General features: G+C 48.2%; 1 protein-coding gene across 1 annotated transcript; it reads left to right on the forward strand.

The window, feature by feature from the left end:
• On the forward strand, window positions 741-16,633 carry SFXN4 (sideroflexin 4). Its single transcript, XM_018041445.1, has 14 exons — window positions 741-921; window positions 2,391-2,456; window positions 3,654-3,728; window positions 4,632-4,658; window positions 4,742-4,796; window positions 5,743-5,768; window positions 6,659-6,712; window positions 6,797-6,853; window positions 6,981-7,046; window positions 7,690-7,768; window positions 9,011-9,126; window positions 11,913-11,998; window positions 14,468-14,585; window positions 16,218-16,633. The coding sequence occupies exons 1-14, from the start codon at window positions 883-885 to the stop codon at window positions 16,293-16,295; spliced, it is 942 nt and encodes a 313-aa protein (XP_017896934.1). The 5' UTR covers window positions 741-882; the 3' UTR covers window positions 16,296-16,633.

Below are 17,354 nucleotides of genomic sequence, written 5' to 3' on the forward strand. Positions count from 1 at the left end.
CCCCAGTGCTGCGGAAGTGGATGGAGGCAGAAGGAAGGCACATTTTCCTCCATAAGTGTCTCTACCTGCACTCTTGCCTGGAAAATCCCATTGACGGAGGAGACCGGTAGGCTACCATCCATGGGGTCGCACAGTCGGACACGACTGAGCGACTTCACTTCACGTCACTTCACCTGTTCTCAAGTTCAGCAGAGGAAACTGGATTTGCCCCAGAGCAGGGGGAAAGCACTTGGGCAGAGACATTGCCTGGGAGGCAGGGCTAGGGAACCTAGAAGGGCCCCAGGGCTTGGTTTAATTCTCTCAAGTCGACTTCTGAAAATTCGAAAAAGAGGTACCACTGGGCCGCACAAATTATGTAGTCCTACCCTACATCCCATGCAATCAAAGGGATTTCCGTGGGTAAAAAAACCTGTGCTCGAGACGGTCAGACGCTGCAGGAGTGCAGGGTGAGGCTGTGGAAGGTGCCACGCGCCCCTGATCGGATCTTCGCTGTAGGTCCCATGATATGGGGGTTACATAGGTGCCCCGTCTAGGCCTGCAGGCGGCCAGCCTACCTGAAAGTAAGGAACAAGGTTGGGAAGACCTGGCCTATGAGGGAGGTGGGCTCCAGGCGACAGCAGGGGTGCAGGAACCCAGGAGCGGGAACAGAGCGCACGCGGTACCGAGGAGCCGAGGGCGCGCGGGCCTGGGAGCCGGGAGCCGGGACAAGGGACGCGCGCGCGCCCGGGGCGGAGCTCGCCGCCGGGCTCCTCCTCCCCGCCAGGCCCGGCCGCCGCGGCCTTTCCTGGCAGCTCTTAAGGTCCCAGGAAGAGGAGCCCGGAAGAGGAGGAAGAAGTGCCGAAGGCCGGGCGGCTCCCAGGGTGCAGCGGCGCCGCCGCCCACATGGAACCCAACGTGCGCTTCTGGATCACCGAACGCCAAGTACGGCCCGGGCCCGGCGCAGCTGGGGGCGGGGAGGGCGCGGGCCGCGCGGCCTGGAGTCGCCGCTGGCCGCCGTGACCTTGAGCAGGCCACGTGGTCGCAGCACCCGCCTTCCCCTTTCAGACCCCGGGGAGGGGAAGGGAAAGCCAGGCTTGCAGGATGCCGACGGCATCCTGACTGTGAGATTACGGGCTGCGGGAAGCCCCGCCTCCAGGCAGTGGCCCGGAGGCGCTGTCCAATAGAAATAGGATGGAGCCACGTGGGTAATTCCAAATTTTCTAGTAGTCACATTAAAAATATATATATGACTTTTTACCTTGTAATTTCAATAATATATTGCATTTAGCCCAGTAGAAACAAAATATTAACATTTCAACATATCGATATAAAAAATTATGAATGCGATTTCTTACATCCTTTTCTCTAGAAGTCCTTTGTGTATGGTTTCCACATACAGCACATCTCAAATTGGCCTGGCCACATGTGGTTAATTGGACAGCACGTTTCCTCACTCATCCTTGACCTTGAGTAGAGCTTAGCTCTATTCTCTTAGGTGGGAAAGTCAAGGACAAGGAACTCAAGCTGTCCTAGCAGGAAGTGAAAGTGAAGTCGCGTCCGACTCTTTGTGACCCCATGGACTGTAGCCAGGCTCCTCCCTCCATGCCATTTTCCTTCCCTAGGGGATCGAACCCAGGTCTCCTGCATTCCAAGCAGACACTTCAACCTCTGAGCCACCAGGGACTTCTAGCAGAGGCAGGTCTCAAAGAAGGAGTCACTGCAAAGTCAGCGGGCTTTGGGAAGCAAACCAAGCCTCCTTTCTCCATATGTGAACCAAACTGCCTTTATTCAGCCTTCACTGGAGAGTTCAGTTCTTTATGACTGGAGTTAAGCCTTATAACCAGGCTTTCCAGGTAACTCTGGTAGAGAATCCACAGAAGTGCAGGAAAATTCGGTTCAATCTCTGGGTCTCAAAGATCCCCTGGAGGAGGAAATGGCAACCCACTCCAGTATTCTTGCCTGGAGAATCCCATGGACAGAGGAGCCTGGCAGGCTACAGTCCACAGGGTTGCAACGAGGTGGCATAGCACGCACGCAAGCCTTATAATCACCCGAGGGGTGTGAAGAAACAGATTCTAACACCTTTCTAGGCAGTGCTTCAAGGTGATATGTGGGGAGTGAACATTTGACTCTATTTGACTCTAAAGTCTGGGCTTTTAATCCTCAAGAGCAATTTGAAGTGAAGAGCACAGGCCACTGGGTCATTTCCTGGTTGGGCTTCCTTGAGTACATTCATGAGCCCTTGGAAGCTTCAGTGTCTTCACCTGTAAGATGGGGATGTTGTGAGGATTCTAGGAGATGCTGCAAAGAGAAGGCCCCATGAGGTTCTGAAAATAATGTTAACTGTTATTATTACCTGTTTTTGTTTTTCTGCTGCCATTAACCTCTCTGGTGCTCCTGCCCCTTTTAAGTCTTTTATTCAAAGATTTCTTCAGTGGACAGAATTGCTGGATCCTACAAATTTGGTCCTTTCAATTGTAAGTATTTTCTTGTTTTCAAAATAGTGAATTTCAGGTTTTATTCTGAAATGTGAAGGTTGTATCTCCCTTTTCAAAGCAGTTGAGATAGCAGAATCCATGTATATTATCATGTTTTTACTCCTTGTGAATGAACTTGTGAGATTGGAAGTTTGCTACATAAAAACAGACATCCATTTAACAGGTAGTACCAAATCCTGGCTTCCTGGGTGAATGACTCAGTGGTAGACAATCTGCCTGCAATGTAGGAGACAGGTTCAATTCCTGGGTCTGTAAGATCCCCTGGAGAAGGAAATGGCAACCCACTCCAGTATTTTTGCCTAAGAAATCCCATGGTCAGAGGAGCCTGGAGGGCTATAGTCCATGGGGCCACAAAAGAGTTGGACACAACTTATTGACTAAACAACAACCAACCTAACACTGGGCCTGGTGCTGGTGGTTTCAAAGGGAATCAAAACAAACCTCCCTGGTAATGGAGGAGAGACTAGCAAAGCTAGTCACAGACCTTGACCCAGGGCTCCAAAGGCAAGCTGTGGCAGGGAATTGGGGGAGGCTGTTAAAAGAAGGCTGGGAGGGAGGGAGGGTGGGCCAGGGAGGACCTGTCAGGAAGACAGGACTGTAAGCAGAGGGGAGGGGGACAGGGGCCAGGTCACCCAGTTACTGGGTCTTTTAACTCAGGGGAACCAGACAGTTCTTATGTATCTTTCAGACAAGAGGGATTTTTACTTAGCCATGTGAGTAACCAGAGGGACCCAGACTATGATCATGTCAGGTGATGACTCAATTGTTTAAGTGAAAGATGAGAGTTTGAACCAGGTGTGGCTGAGGGATGAAGAGGAAGAGAAACCCTTCATGAGAAACCGGCAATGACACTTTCAGCCAGATCCACAGGGACACTCCCATCTTTGTGCTCAAATAAATGTTCCCTGTCATTTTGTTCATAATAGAGAAAAATAAGAAACAAGCTGAATGCATATCAGTAGGGAAATAGAGAAATATAAAATGGTATATTCATGCAGTGTAATACTGAGTGTGGGTTCAATCCCTGATCAAGAATTAAGATCCTGCAAGCCTCTTGGAGAAGTAAAAAAAAAAAAACAAAAATTAAAATCAGGTGTTAGTAAGCATGTGATTCTTAAATCTGTGGATAAATCTGAAGTTGAGATCATTGCTTGATTTCTTTATATCTAATTGTAGGAAAAAATAGAAAAATCGAGGCAACTGTTGTTAACAAATGAAGATGCATCCAGAGGTGACCTGGAGGACAAAAGGGTATGTTTCTTGTTCCCAGGTGTGCCTGGCTCAAGGCTGGGCTTGGCTGCATTCAGGTAATTCCAACTGCATGGTCTGAACTCAGGTGGGATTTTGTCATCATAAACACTACTCAGTTGGGTTAGCTTTTAAAATATAGTTAGGACTCCTTCTTGTAAGCTAGATGAATATGAGATATGACTGTTAGGAACTAGTATTAAGGGGAAAAAAGCATAGGTTCCTCCTGTGCAGCAGAGATTGGCAGTTGCAGTATCTGCTATGGGTGTTCTCTGTAGCTGACTCCTGAGCCCCATGGCAAATTCCAGAATTCTGGCAGGCCTCTGAAGTCAGAATCTGCTCCCTGTTAGAAGCAGTGTTACGGGGCGGGGTTACAGCCCCTGCCCAAAGTCTTAAGCCCAGTGTTTGTTATCTACCTTGCAGCAAATGGGGCTTTCCAGAGCCCACAAACATCAGTCCCTTGAGGCAGCCTGCGGAAAGCTTGCATGTTTAACTTGGTTTTTCTAAGAACTTGTTGGGGCCTCTGAACTCACACCTGGCTCTGTTACAGTGACTTGGCTAATGGCATGGTGTGCACGCAGCCTGCTCCACTCTGAGCCGGGGGAGGCTGGCTGCGTTCAGGGACTCCCCCAAGGGGCGAGTTAGATGTTGGCCTCTCCAAGGTCACAGGCTTGGGGGGCTTTTTAATGTTTTGGTCATTTTTGTGTGGCTCTTATTTTTGCTTCTTGTTAGTTCATTCATTTGATTTACTTGTTTTGATCTGCTCTGCCCCTCGTGGTAGAAAACACTTCACCCTCCACTCTCTGAAAGGTGGAGCAAAGGTGGTACCAGAAATGAAACTGGAGAGGAGCTATTTTGGCTGCTGAGCCACCTTTAAAAGCTATTGCTTGGTCTTTCTCTTTTTAGATACAAGAAGCTTGGAAGAGAAGTCTTGTAAGTTTCAGCCCCATCCTAATTTTTAGCCTAAAATAACAAAACCAAACATCAGACTCACCTTTGTGTTTACCCTTCTGAAGTCCACAGTGCATCCTGACAGTAGCAGACTAATCCCTGGTCCTTTTCGACCTGCAGGTGAGTTGATTCTAATTTTCATAAGTGGTTTGTAACTTTAGAAAACCTTGCCTCCTGCCAAGTCATGTGGTTGGTTCCCCTGGCAACCAGCCCCATCCTTCGGTGCTTTCCCAAAGTCACCATATTGACATTATCTCAGGTGTGGTTGAAAGGGGCTTGCTTTGAAGAATGAGAGGCACTTGGTCCAGTGGCTAAGACTCCATGCTATCAACACAGGGGGCCCAGGTTCAATCCTTCACCAGGGAACTAGATCCTGTGTGCTGCAGCTAAGACCTGGTGCAGCCAAACAAATTAAAAAAAAAAAGAATAAGACACTCCTTTCACCTTTATCCCCCTTCTCACTTCGGAAATTTCAAGGGTTTTAGGATCTCTGTGCCAGGAATAGGGATGAAGACCAAATACATATGTCTTATTATAAGCCACAGTGTCACAGATGGATTGAATTCACCTGGAAGGATGAACAATGACTTGCAACAAGTGACCGCTTACCCTCAATGAGAGAAAGCCTGGTCAGGTCTTCCTCTGCTGTGCTGGTTTTAAGTTTTGCCTTAGGCTGCTGCTAAGTCACTTCAGTCGTGTACGACTCTGTGTGACCCCATAGACAGCCCACCAGGCTCCCTCGTCCCTGGGATTCTCCAGGCAAGAACACGAGTGGGTTGCCATTTCCTTCTCTAATGCATGAAAGTGAAAAGTGAAAGTGAAGTCGCTCGGTCGTGTCCAACTCTTAGCGACCCTATGGACTGCAGCCTACCAGGCTCCTCTGTCCGTGGGATTTTCCAGGCAAGAGTACTGGAGTGGGGTTGCCTTCTCCGAGGTAGTTATTATTTTTATTAGAAAGAAAAGTGCATAAAAAATATCCTTTGACTCCCGTGCCTGAGAAGAGGCTTCAGGGTGTGCGGTTTTCCACCCTCTCTGCGGTCACTGACCCTCTTGTCTTTTTCACCAGCTCTCCTGCCTTTCACGGCGCCCACGGTGAGTAAGCTGCCATTCACCACTAAGAAGCCAAGGGGTCAGGAGGACGTCCATCCATCTCCTAAGCTCTGGGACCCTGTCCCGTGACTGCCTGATAGATGCTTAGGACCTCTCACCTCTGACCCTTGTCCACACCCCACCCCTACTTATCCCCCCGGGCATCAGGGCCTGTTGAGGATACACAATGTCACAAGGTAACCCTTTCTTTGAATACCTACCATGTGCCAAACGCTAAGGGGAAGGTTGATGAGTTAGGACATACTCTGTGGCACAGGCCCATGTCACTGGCTATCACCTCCTCTCCCCAAGCTCCCCCCTCCCCAGTCAGGCAGGCCCTCCCCTGGGACCCAGAATCACCCCCAGTGAGGCTGTCCACCTTGGCTTTCATGAGGCATGCTTACTAAGTGACAGCACTCCTCTGCTGCCTGCAAATTTAATTTAAAATAAATTAAAATGATGCTTCTCAGCCACCCTGCTTGATTGCATGTCTGGAGACAGGGACCACTGTGAGCCCCCACCGCCCCGAGCTCTCACTGCCCATGGGGGCCTGTCCAACACCACCTGGCCACTTGCCCCCAGCATCCACATCTGCTTCTTGCCCCACTCTTGGGGACTGTTCCACATCTCCCTGGGGAGATTCTGTGTACCGCAGGCCTTCCCTCCCCGCCCCCAAGACACTCTCAGCTCTGCTTTATTTTCTTTAATTGAAGTATACTTCATTTACAGTGTTTCAGGTTTACAGCAGAGTGATTCATTGTATATGTATTCTTTTTCAGATTCTTTTCCATTGTAGGTTATTATAAGATCTTGGGTATAGTTCTCTGTACTACACAGTAGGTCCTTGTTTATTTTATATACAGTAGTCTATATCTGCTTTACTTTCTTTGCAGCTATTTCTGTCAATGCTCCCAGTGAAAAATCTGAAGTCCATGATTTTACCTCAGGTAGCAGTTCTTTCTATTTCAAAATTATTGAATTTGTTGCACTTGAAACCAAAATGTGACGTGTTCACCTCTGTCTTCCTGCAGGCTTCCTTCTACACCTACAGCACAGTCTTCAACATCGTCAATGGAAATGCAAGCTATGTGAGTATTACGAAGCCCAGAGGCCATGCAGTTTCACAGTCTTTCTTTTGGCAATTTTGTGTGTTTGTTGGACTTTCCTGGGTAAAACTGTGCTATTTGCTAAATATGAACCTTTGTTTTTCCCTAGGATCGTCGTGCATATGAGAGCTTATTACTAGGAGCAGGAGTGATTGTGTCTTCAACTTTTTTGGGCGTATGTATTTTTAAAATGTGTCAAATCTTTTACTCCTCAGAATCAAAACTTTATGTTCTAACTGAATTTAGAAAGTATGATTAAGACATAAAGAAGAAAATCAAAGTTACCTATAATCCTATAACCCCAAAATTATGTGATTTTTTTCCCCCTAAGTTTCTAGGCATGGACTCAGTTATCTTTCTTAAAAAAATTAATTCAGGGGACTTCACTGGTGGTCCAGTGGTTAAGACTCTGAACTTCCACTGCAGGGGGTGTAGGTTTGATCCCTGGTCAGGGAACTAAAATCCCATATGCAGCGCTATGCAACCAAAAAAAGAATAATGTCATGTTTATAAACATGTTATACAAATTGTGTGTTGCTTTCAATGTCAGGATACTGTAATGAGTGAAAATGTAGACTTCAGAGCCTGGGTTCACATCTTGGCTCAAATCCTTATCATCTTAGTGACTCTGGACACGTTCTGTAGCCTAAGTCTCCAAGTGTTCCTCTGATGATCAGGGAGAACTCTTCAGTGTCGCAGGAATTAAAACAAGAAATATGAGGAGACACTTGCAGGGTCTTGCCCTATAACAGGAACTAAGCTGACACTAGCTCTCTGCTGGTCCCATGCGATAATGATTTGTCTCTCTCATTTTCTAGTTATTCCCTCGTTTGCTCCAAGTAAGGCTTTCAATGAGTAGCATTCTGAGCAGAAACGTCATTCCTGTCTTCATCCTCGGTAAGCAGGAGCCTGCCTCCATCTTCAGGGGTACCCCAGTCCCTGGGCCTCATGAGAGCTGGTGAGAGCCACCATTTACAGCTTGCTGGTGCCCCCAGGTCCAGATGGGGGTCTTTGTTTTGAGAAATGACGCTTTCTCTGTAGATACCCCTTAAGTTGTCAAAGGATGAACACAAACCTGGAAACACAAATTACATTTTATTTATTTATATTTATATAAATAAATATGCTTATATTTATAATATTAATTATACTCCAATTGATATATTATTATTTTAAAATTTTTTTATTGGAATATAATTGCTTTACAATGTTGTTAGTTTCTGCTGTATAGCAAAGTGAATCAGCTATATGTATGTGTGTGTGTGTGTGTGTGTGTGTGTGTGTATACACATTTACGCTCCGTCTTGAACCTCCTTCCCACTGCCCCATCCCATCCCTCCAGGTCATCACAGAGCGCTGAGCTAAGCTCCTGTGCTGCGAAGCAGCTTCCCACTAGCTCTCGGTTTTACGCATGGTAGTGTATGTACAGCAATCCCAGTCTCCCAGTTCATCCCCCATCCCCACCTCTCTCTGATGTCCATTCTCTACGTCTCCATCTTTTTGTAAAGACTGTACAAGCCTTGTCCATACATTATGTCACTGAATCTTGACAACAACTTAGGGGCAGGTAATATTATCCCCATTTACAGATGAGGAGACTGAGGCAAGGGGCGGTTAGGGAGATTTTCTAGGGTTACACAGGGAGGAAGTAGTAGTCTTGGGGATTTCAAACCAGTGGTCTGACTCCAAGGGAGGGACAGAGATATCAACCAACTGTTTTAAATTTGCCAGCCTGCAAGTTCAGTAATTCACACTCAGCATTTGGGCTTAGAAATCAAAGCAGCTTGAAGAGTTGGCAGAATTAGGTCAGTGGTAAAATCTGGGAAATTATGTTATAGAAACTAGGTCAAGCCAGCTTCAGCAAAGAAGGCAGGCATATTTCAAGGGCCCCGGAGTTTTTCTGGGAATCCCGTCAAGGGTGTCGGGACCTGGGGCTGGGTTGTAGTCAGGATCCAAGACTGAGAGGCCAGTAGTTCTGACCCTGACTCTACAGCCCAGGAGAGAGCTGACCTCATATGTGTCAGGTGACCACCCATGGATCGGCAAAGCACACCCATCAGAGAAAGAGGCGTGACCTCGAAAACATGTCCCTTCACCGGACCCTCACTCATCCCTCTGTTTCCTTCTTTACGCCCACAGCCCAGCTCAGTGGGATGAACGTGATCGCCTCCCGAAGTTTGGAGCCCGTGCGCGGGATCGAGGTCATGGACAGGGAAGGCAATGTCATAGGTTATTCCAGAAAAGCTGGGACAAAGGTAGGGGATGCACGCCTTGGAGCTGTAAGCTGCCTGCCTCTGGGGCAAAGAATTTAATTGTCAGTCTGAGAGCTGGTAACAAATTCACATCTCCCTTCAGCCTTTTCTGATCTGTCTTTTCTCATGATGCTCAGAGTTTACATTTGCACTCTGATGTTTAAATGGTATCTGGGTTCTCCAGAGAAACAGAACCAATAGAATATCTGACCATCTATCAGTCATTTATATAAATACATTAAGTGTGTGCTGTGCTAAGTCGCTTCAGTCGTGTCTGACTCTTTTGGAACCCTATGGACTGTAGCCCACCAGACTCCTCTGTCTGTGGGATTCTCCAGGCAAGAATACTGGAGTCAGTTGCCACGCCCTTCTCTTCCAGAGGATCTTCTGAAGCCAGGGATTGAACCCACGTCTCCTCTGTCTCCTGCCTTAGCAGGCGGGTTCTTTACCACTAGCGCCACCTTCTCCAGTGGATCTTCCCAACTCAGGAATCGAACTGGGATCTCCTGCATTGCAGTTGGATTCATTACCAGCTGAGCTACCAGAGAACCCAAATATATATCGAGATTTATTTTATTATTATTTCAATTTTTAGTATTTGGCTCTACTGGGTCTTAGTTGCGGTGTGCGGAAACTCTTAGTTGCAGCTTGTAGGATCTAGTTCCTTGACCAGGGATTGACCAAGACTGGGAGCACAGAGTCTTAGCCCTTGGACCACCAGGGAAGTCCCGCTGCAGTCCAATTTTAGAACATTTTCATCCCCCTGAAAATTTTGTCGGGTGCCCATTTCAGTCAGTCCCCCTCCCACCCCCAGCCCCAGGGAAACACTGATCTGCTTTACGTCTTCATTGTTTTACCTTTTCTAGAAGTTCCATGCAAGTGAATCACAGTATTTTTGCGTCTGGCCTCTTTGACTTTTGAGGTTCATCCATCTTTTAATGCATTGATAGTGCGTTGCTTTTTATTGCCGAGTAGTCTTCCGCTGTATGGCTGTACCACGTGTTGCTTGTCTATTCCTCAGGCGATGGACATTTGGATTGTGTCCAATTTTTGGCTGTTGCCCCTGATGCCGCTCTGACCACTTGTGTACAACTGTGTGTGTGGATGTGTGTTGGCATTTTTCTTCAACTGAATTTTAACTGCAGGGCATGGTGAGAAGCACAAGAGCAAATGCTTAATCCACAGGTTGTTCTTCAGCACCTCCCACCTCTTGGGCGCTCTGCTGGGCTCTGGAGACCCACCCCCTCACCGGTCAGCATCGCTTCTCTCCAGGGGCTGGGAGGGAGCTTCAGGCCCTGCTAGCTACCCAGTTATCTAGCCCACCTTATTGAGAAGAGCTTCCTTGTTTGCAACACGGCCAATTTAGGGTGAAAGAAAGGTTTGATGATCTACTTAAAAAAGCTGATCTTCCTCTTAAGAATAAAGTGTCTGTGACCGTGCATAAGCTTGATCATTCTTTCGTCACTTCCCTGTCACCGGAAGGGTTCTTTTCTTCAGCTAAAATTTCAAAAACTACGTAACCAGCAATATCTGATTGTAATAGGGCACCTTTGATCAGATTTCAGGAGCCTAGTCCATGCTGTTTTCCTTTGACTAGCTGTGTTGGGTACTCAGTTGCAGGCCATCTCACGTCTCACAGTGTCTCCTCATGACCGGTGTCTGGTTTGGAATGTCTTCCCTTCCACACAAGACAAATGGAGAGAGGCGGGCCTTGCCCTGCTGACACCGAAACACACCAGGCTCAGCCACCACTCTTTTCTTCTTGGAGTCGAGTGACTTTATCTTGTATTCCTGAAAGGTTATTTTTAAAAGCCACCCTCCTTGCAGCCCTCTGTCCTCGTCGGGGAAGGGCATTCCTGCAGGGGATCAGATGAGCTGAGCATTAGTGTCCTAGGCAGAAAACAGGCATGTGGGCCATAGCAGAGAAGCCTGGACAATGGGCTGTAGCCACAGGGTCACAGGAGGCCAGAAGTGCACAAAACAGATTTCAGGGGAGGGCAGAGTGGGCAGAGTGCCTGTCTATCTTGCACTGAGCATGTACCCAGGGGTTGGGTTCTGACGTTCCAATGCAAGTGTCATCTATAGTCAAAATTTCCCTTGAACATCTCCGATGTTGCCCTTGAATACACCTGATTTTGTGCATATAACTCGTACTGTCAGTGATATGTTTAAAGGTTCAATATAGAGAGTAACGTATGGTATAGAAAAGATGGCAACACGGTATAGACTATACATACATGTTTATGCAAAATAAAACTTTATAACACACTGTTCATCACACAAGCAAAAGATGGGTGCATGCAGGCAGACTCATGCATGTTACATGCGGACATGATGCCATGCCAGTGCACTCGGAGCTGGGCTTCCCCTACTGGAAGGAGTGGGATTAACTGGGGGTGGTTCAGGAGAGGAAGGTTGGTGTGCAGAGTCCTGGACTGGAAGAAGAACGTGGAGATGTCCTCAGTGGCAAATCAGTCTTTTCCAGCAAAGGGACTGCCACTTGGTTCTAAGTAAGGATTTATCTGTCAGCTGCTTCTGCTTGTACTTAATGTTTTATTTGGGGTGGCTGGTGGGAGGGATGGAGACCATTATGGAGTTAGGGATAGGTTAATCTCATCTCCGATCACTCCAGGCATCTTCTGTACATGTGCAGGTCAAGCGCTGCTTCCAGCTCTTTGCACGTGCAGAGAGGGGAGAATGGTAGCTTGCCAGTCTCTGTCGTGAGTTGCAAGATCGGTGGAAATCATCCCACTCCATGTGCTAAGCTGCTTTCTTTTCATTTCCTCTAGGCTGTTAAAGATACAGCAACATCCAGAGTTGCGCTGTTTGGGACCTCTGCATTTATCCCTGAAGTCTTCGCATACTTTTTTAAAAGGTAAGAGGTATGCTTATATCCCTGGGAAGGAACAAACATGTTGACCATCAAAATCGTATAAAATCTGTCAAATACTGAACCTGATGAGCGGGGTGGGAAGAAGGTGCTTTAGGAATCTTCCTTCTAAACAGTCTTCATTACCATTAAGATGGCAAGATTGATTTAGGGCAGGCCTGGAAATCCTGATGTACACATTCCAACAAACCTGGACCCTCCCCCAGGCTCTGTCCTCAGTTACATCTACTCCATGGGCGTGTCCCTGCACCTGCTGAGGCTCGATTCCTCATTTCTGTTGATAGATGAGTTTGGAGGATTTGCGGGCCCTGAAGAAGGGCCTGGCAACTCACCCCAGTATTCTTGCCTGGAGAATTCTAGGAACAGAAGCGCCTGGCAGGCTACAGTCCATGGGGTCACAGAGTCAGACATGACTGAGTGACTAACACTTTCGCTTTTTCACTTTTCTTTCCCAGCTCTCATGTGCTATGGATGTTGCTCAAGTCTCTTTTCCCTCTTCGTTCCAAGCATGTGCTAAATTAGCTTAAGTGGCCCAGAATCAGTTGACTGCCATTCCTTTATTTATTCATTTTAATATTATTTTAATATTTATTCATTTGGGCGCGCCAGTTTTTACTTGTGGCATGCAGGATCTTTTCGCTGTGGCTTGTGGATCTAATTCCTCAACCACGGATCAAACCTAGGCCCCCTGCATTAGCAGCACTGTATCTTAACCACTGGACAACCAGGGAAGTCCCTGCCATGGCCTGTTAGGAGGAAAGCCTGGGGTCAGCTAGTGTGAGAGGCCCCACTTGCAGGAAGTAGCTTAGGACAGGAGGAGAGGCACTGGTTTAGATACCAGGAACAGGGCGGGGGGAGTGGCCTGCGGCAGCGGATCAGAACTCTTGTGCAGGACAGCCCTCTCTTCTCCTTTGTGGGTGTTTTCCCCCTCCTTTCCCTCTGTGCATGGGGCTTTTTCACGCTGACACGTGACTGTGGCCACCTCCCAGCTCGTATCCTTCGGTGTCCTTTTTTTTTTTTTAATTTTTGGCCATACCCCACAGCATGTGGGACCTTAATTCCCCAACCAGGGATCAAACCCACACTCCCTGCATTGGAAGGCGGAGTACTGGAGTGGGTTGCCATGCCCTCCACCAGGGGATCTTCCCAACCCAAGGACTGAACCCGTCTCTCATGTCTAACCTGTATTGGCAGGCGGGCTCTTTAGCACTAGCGCCACCTGGGAGGCTCCTTAATCACTAGACCACTAGGGAAGTCCTCACAGTGTCTGGATGGGAGAGAAAAACACAGCAAACCTTGGGGGGTTGAGGGCAGGGATTGTCTTCCACGCAGTTCACAAACTCCTGGGAAAGGATTCTGTTGGTCCAGGAGGGGTTACCTGCCCGGTGCTGGCCCAGCCTGCTCTGTCTGGGCTGCTGAGCTAGGAAGCCTCTGCTTGGACCACACAAGGAGTGCATTTCAGGAAGCAGCAGTGTTCTGTCCAACTCTTACTTCCCGTGATCGATCCAGCTGGGTGGGTGTGGGGACTTCTGCTGGGTTGGGTCCCCCTGCTCCTTTCTGGCTGACCTCTGTGGGGGATTCTGGGAAAGCTGGGATCTCAAGGTTCATCCTCCAAGGCCTGCACAGTGGTACCACCTGCCTGATGGGGAGAGATGGTCTTCATTTCCAGGTGGGCCTTGGGGGTACCTGGAAGGGACCTCGTCCCACACCCATGACAGTATCCAAGGCAGACTGGCCGCAGTGGCCCTTCTGACTCAACCCTTTCATTTTTGCCTCTGAAAAAAGCCTCAGAAGGGGAAGGCGACTTACCGGAGGGCACAGGGTCTGTCAGTGGCCGAGCCCCAGATGGACCCCAGGACCCCAGGTCTCTGACTTCCCAGGCTAGGCTTCTTGCACCTTCTTCCCACAGTCTCAGAGGTCAGGGTCAGAATGTTACAGTCCAGGGGAGGAGGGCGCAGGTCCTAGAATCTGACCTCTCACTTTTGAGAATTTGAAGATGTTAGACAAGGGCCTTACCCGGTTGGTGGCTGCATCCTCTTGTTGGTGTGAAGGAGATGATGATGACACAGACCTCATAGGGTCGGGGGATAGCAGGTGCATATGAAGTGCTTGGCCCGGGCCTACGTGTAGAGAGCACTCCATCTGTGCAGCTGCTGGTATCACCTGTTGTGGGGTGATTAGGAATGGAGGCTGGGCCTGCGGCTGCTCACAAAACAATTTGCCTGCTATTTGAGCACAGGGCGGGCCTCTAAAAAAGCCCTGAAGGGACATCCCTCGTGGCCCAGTGGGTGAGTCCAGGCTTCCCTGGGAGGTGGCCTGGGTTCAATCCCAGGATGGGGAACTGAGACCCTGCATGCCGTGTGGTGAGACCAAAAAAATAAATAAAAATTTAAGTAAGCCATCTTTTAATTTTTTTAAATTAAATTAAAAAGCCCTGGTACCTTTTTCTTACAGGACCCAGTTTTTCCTGCAGAATCCATGGTCACTGTGGACCCTGAAGCTTTCTTGTACTATCCTCGTCATGGGATTGATGGTGCCAGTTTCCTTTAGTGTCTTCCCACAGATTGGACGGGTAAGTGTCCCACTTCAACTTCCTCTCAAAAAAAAAAAAAAAAGTCTCTCTTCTCATTATCAGAGTGAGATAACTCATTCTCTGAAAATCAGGCCAAGTTTACAGAGAAATAAAACAAAATACCATCATTTACGCATGATCCCACCCTGCAGATGACTTGCACAGTTTTGGATTCTGTTTTTCTTAACTGTGTATCCAAAGTGTTTTTCTGGGACATTCAAACAAACAAACAAACAAAAATAACTTTGAGATAGTTTAAAGCTTCATGAGATACTATATGACGCCCCATCCCATGGGACTTTCTGCAATGATGGAAACGTTGTGTATGTGTAGTCAAGTATGTGTAGACCCTCATCACAGCTGGCTGTTGAGCACTGGAAACATGGCTAATATGACTGAGGGATTGAATTTTTAACCTAGTGTAATCTTAAATGCTCACGTGCAGCCAGTAACACTTGTTCTGTGCGTGCTTAGTCACGTCCGACTCTTTGCAGTCCCATGGACTGTAGCCCACCAGGCTTCTCTGTCTATGGGATTTCCCAGACAAGAATACTGGAGTGGGTTGCCATTTCCTACTCCAGGGGAATCTTCTTGACCCAAGGATTGAACCCGAGTCTGTCTCCTGCATTGGCAGGTAGATTCTTTACCACTTGGAATCTTTACCATTAGTGCCACCTGGGAAGCCCCTGCTGCTCTATAGAGCAGGATATATTATAATCTGTGATGAGTCAGACTACCTGGACTGATTCCCAGCTCATCCATGACCCTGGTCAATCTGCTTAAACTCTCTGAGGCTTAGTTTCTATTAAAGACAGATGGAGGTCATAATACCTCTGCAAAGGCTTGTTGCTGATAGCAAGGACATTACTGATGTAGTAGGTACCGATTTCCGGCATTTCTTGGCTGAAATGCTTGTTGCTGTCACCATCACCACCCCTGACCCCCAACCCCCACCAAGTAAGACTTGGCATTTGCTGGACGTTTAAAATAACTTGTTGATCCACGGTGGGCATCAGGTGGCTGAATGGTGGTCCTGTCCTGCCTGGGGTGGCTTACAGATAGAGTGTGGGACTAAGAGAGGTTCTGCCAGGGCCCTGCCCAGGGTACCTCCTCAGACATTGTGGGAGCTGCAGCGTTTGTTTATATTTGAAATTTTCCATAAGAAAGTGTTTAAGGGGCTTTCCCGATGGTCTAGTAGTTAGGACTCTGAACTTGCAATGCAAGGGGCCCAGGCTCAGCCCTTGATCAGGGAGCTAAGATCCTGCAAGCCTCACAGTGTGTGGGATTTTAGTTCCCTGACCAGGGATTGAACCCGGGCCCTCAGCAATGACCGCAATGGAGTCCTAACCACTGAACTGCCAGTGAATTCCAGGTTAATTTTTTTTTTAGACATCACTGAAAAGCTTGGACTGAAACAGATGCTTTCTGAACTTTTTTTTTTTGCTACACTACATGGCTTGCAGGATCTTCGTTCCCCAACCGGGAATTGAACCCGGGGGCCCTTGGCAGAAAGCTCCAAATCCTAACGTCCTAACCACTAGAACACTGGGAACTCCTGAAAAAAATTCTTTTTTAACTTATAAGGCAAAAAACCTGAATATGCATATTAAGAATTTAACTTTGTTTTTTTAGATACAGTGCAGTGAGCTTGAAAAGGAAATTCAGTCAGCAACCGAAGAAACAGAACTCTTCTATAACAGAGGGGTGTAGGTGTGTGTTTTAGCTGCATTTGGTTGGTTCCTGCGTGAAAACCTTCCTCTAAGGTTTCAGTTTTAAGAACCCTGCCAGAAGTGTCCTGGAAACCCCAGAGGTGTCTGTGCCGACAGGATGGCTTACGATGACACCTGCCGAGACTGGTCCTGCCTTGGGTTAAACAGGCTTGGATGGAAGAAGAGAAACGGGGGCTTTCCTGTCTGACCCACCACGTGCAGTTGCTAAAGGGATGTGTGCGTGATGTAAGATTCAGTTTTCTATTTGTTTGTCAGCCTGTGAAAGGATACTGTGAAATTACCAATAAACTTGTCTAGAGTTGAGTATTTGAAAACGAAGGAGAAAGGTCCATGTGCCCCAAAGCACAGGCATTAAACTGCTAGCCCACTTCCAGGTAAAATGGTGGGGAGTGGGTGAAGGCCTTCCACCCCCAAAGCAATGGTGTTTCCCTTCTCAGCTTACTCCTGTTTAGACAGCTGCTTAAAACCTTTGCCAGCTGCTACCCAGCTCCTTCTTTCTCCTCCCTGGCAGATGACTCATTCTCGCCCTCCACGGTGAAAGCCAAGGCTATCGGCCTCCTGGCACAAAGCCTGCTGACCTCCGTCCATCCACGCCCAGCCTCCCCTCCTCCCTGCGTGATCAGCGGTGTCCTAGGCTTGGGCCTGACCAACCCTGCCTGTTTCCTCGGGGCCTGGCTCTGCAGCCTTCACTGCCCCCTCTGGCTCCAGCCTCCCTCCTCTGCTTCTCCCCAGGAGCATTTCAACTGCATGAGTCACCTGGCTCATGAAAAAACAAACACCCCTCTGTGTAGCCAAAGTTTTTCAAAGAGTTTCTGCCCTCAGTCTTTCCACCCCACCTTCCACTGCAAAGGCTGCTGTCATCTGTGCCCCCAGTGCTGTTGACATGGCCACTGCCCGCTGGGCAGGCCTGTCATGGGGCTGGCTCTCCCCTGAGCAACAGGCCCATGTCCAGCTGTCCCCTGCACTTTGCCAGCCAGACAAACATGTGGGAGCATCTTTCCCTCCCAGTCTCAGGAAATGACACTGCCGCTTACCGGCT

This window comes from Capra hircus, chromosome 26 (assembly GCF_001704415.2).
Source record: "Capra hircus breed San Clemente chromosome 26, ASM170441v1, whole genome shotgun sequence".
In the NCBI taxonomy this organism is placed as follows: Eukaryota; Metazoa; Chordata; class Mammalia; order Artiodactyla; family Bovidae; genus Capra; species Capra hircus.

Excerpts from the sequence above, each read along its gene's own strand:
- SFXN4 (XM_018041445.1), top strand. The coding sequence starts at position 883 with ATGGAACCCAACGTGCGCTTCTGGATCACCGAACGCCAA. Across the intron at positions 4,659-4,741 it reads AAGCTTGGAAGAGAAGTCTT|TCCACAGTGCATCCTGACAG; the intron begins GTAAGTTTCAGC and ends ACCCTTCTGAAG. Across the intron at positions 7,769-9,010 it reads CATTCCTGTCTTCATCCTCG|CCCAGCTCAGTGGGATGAAC; the intron begins GTAAGCAGGAGC and ends TTACGCCCACAG.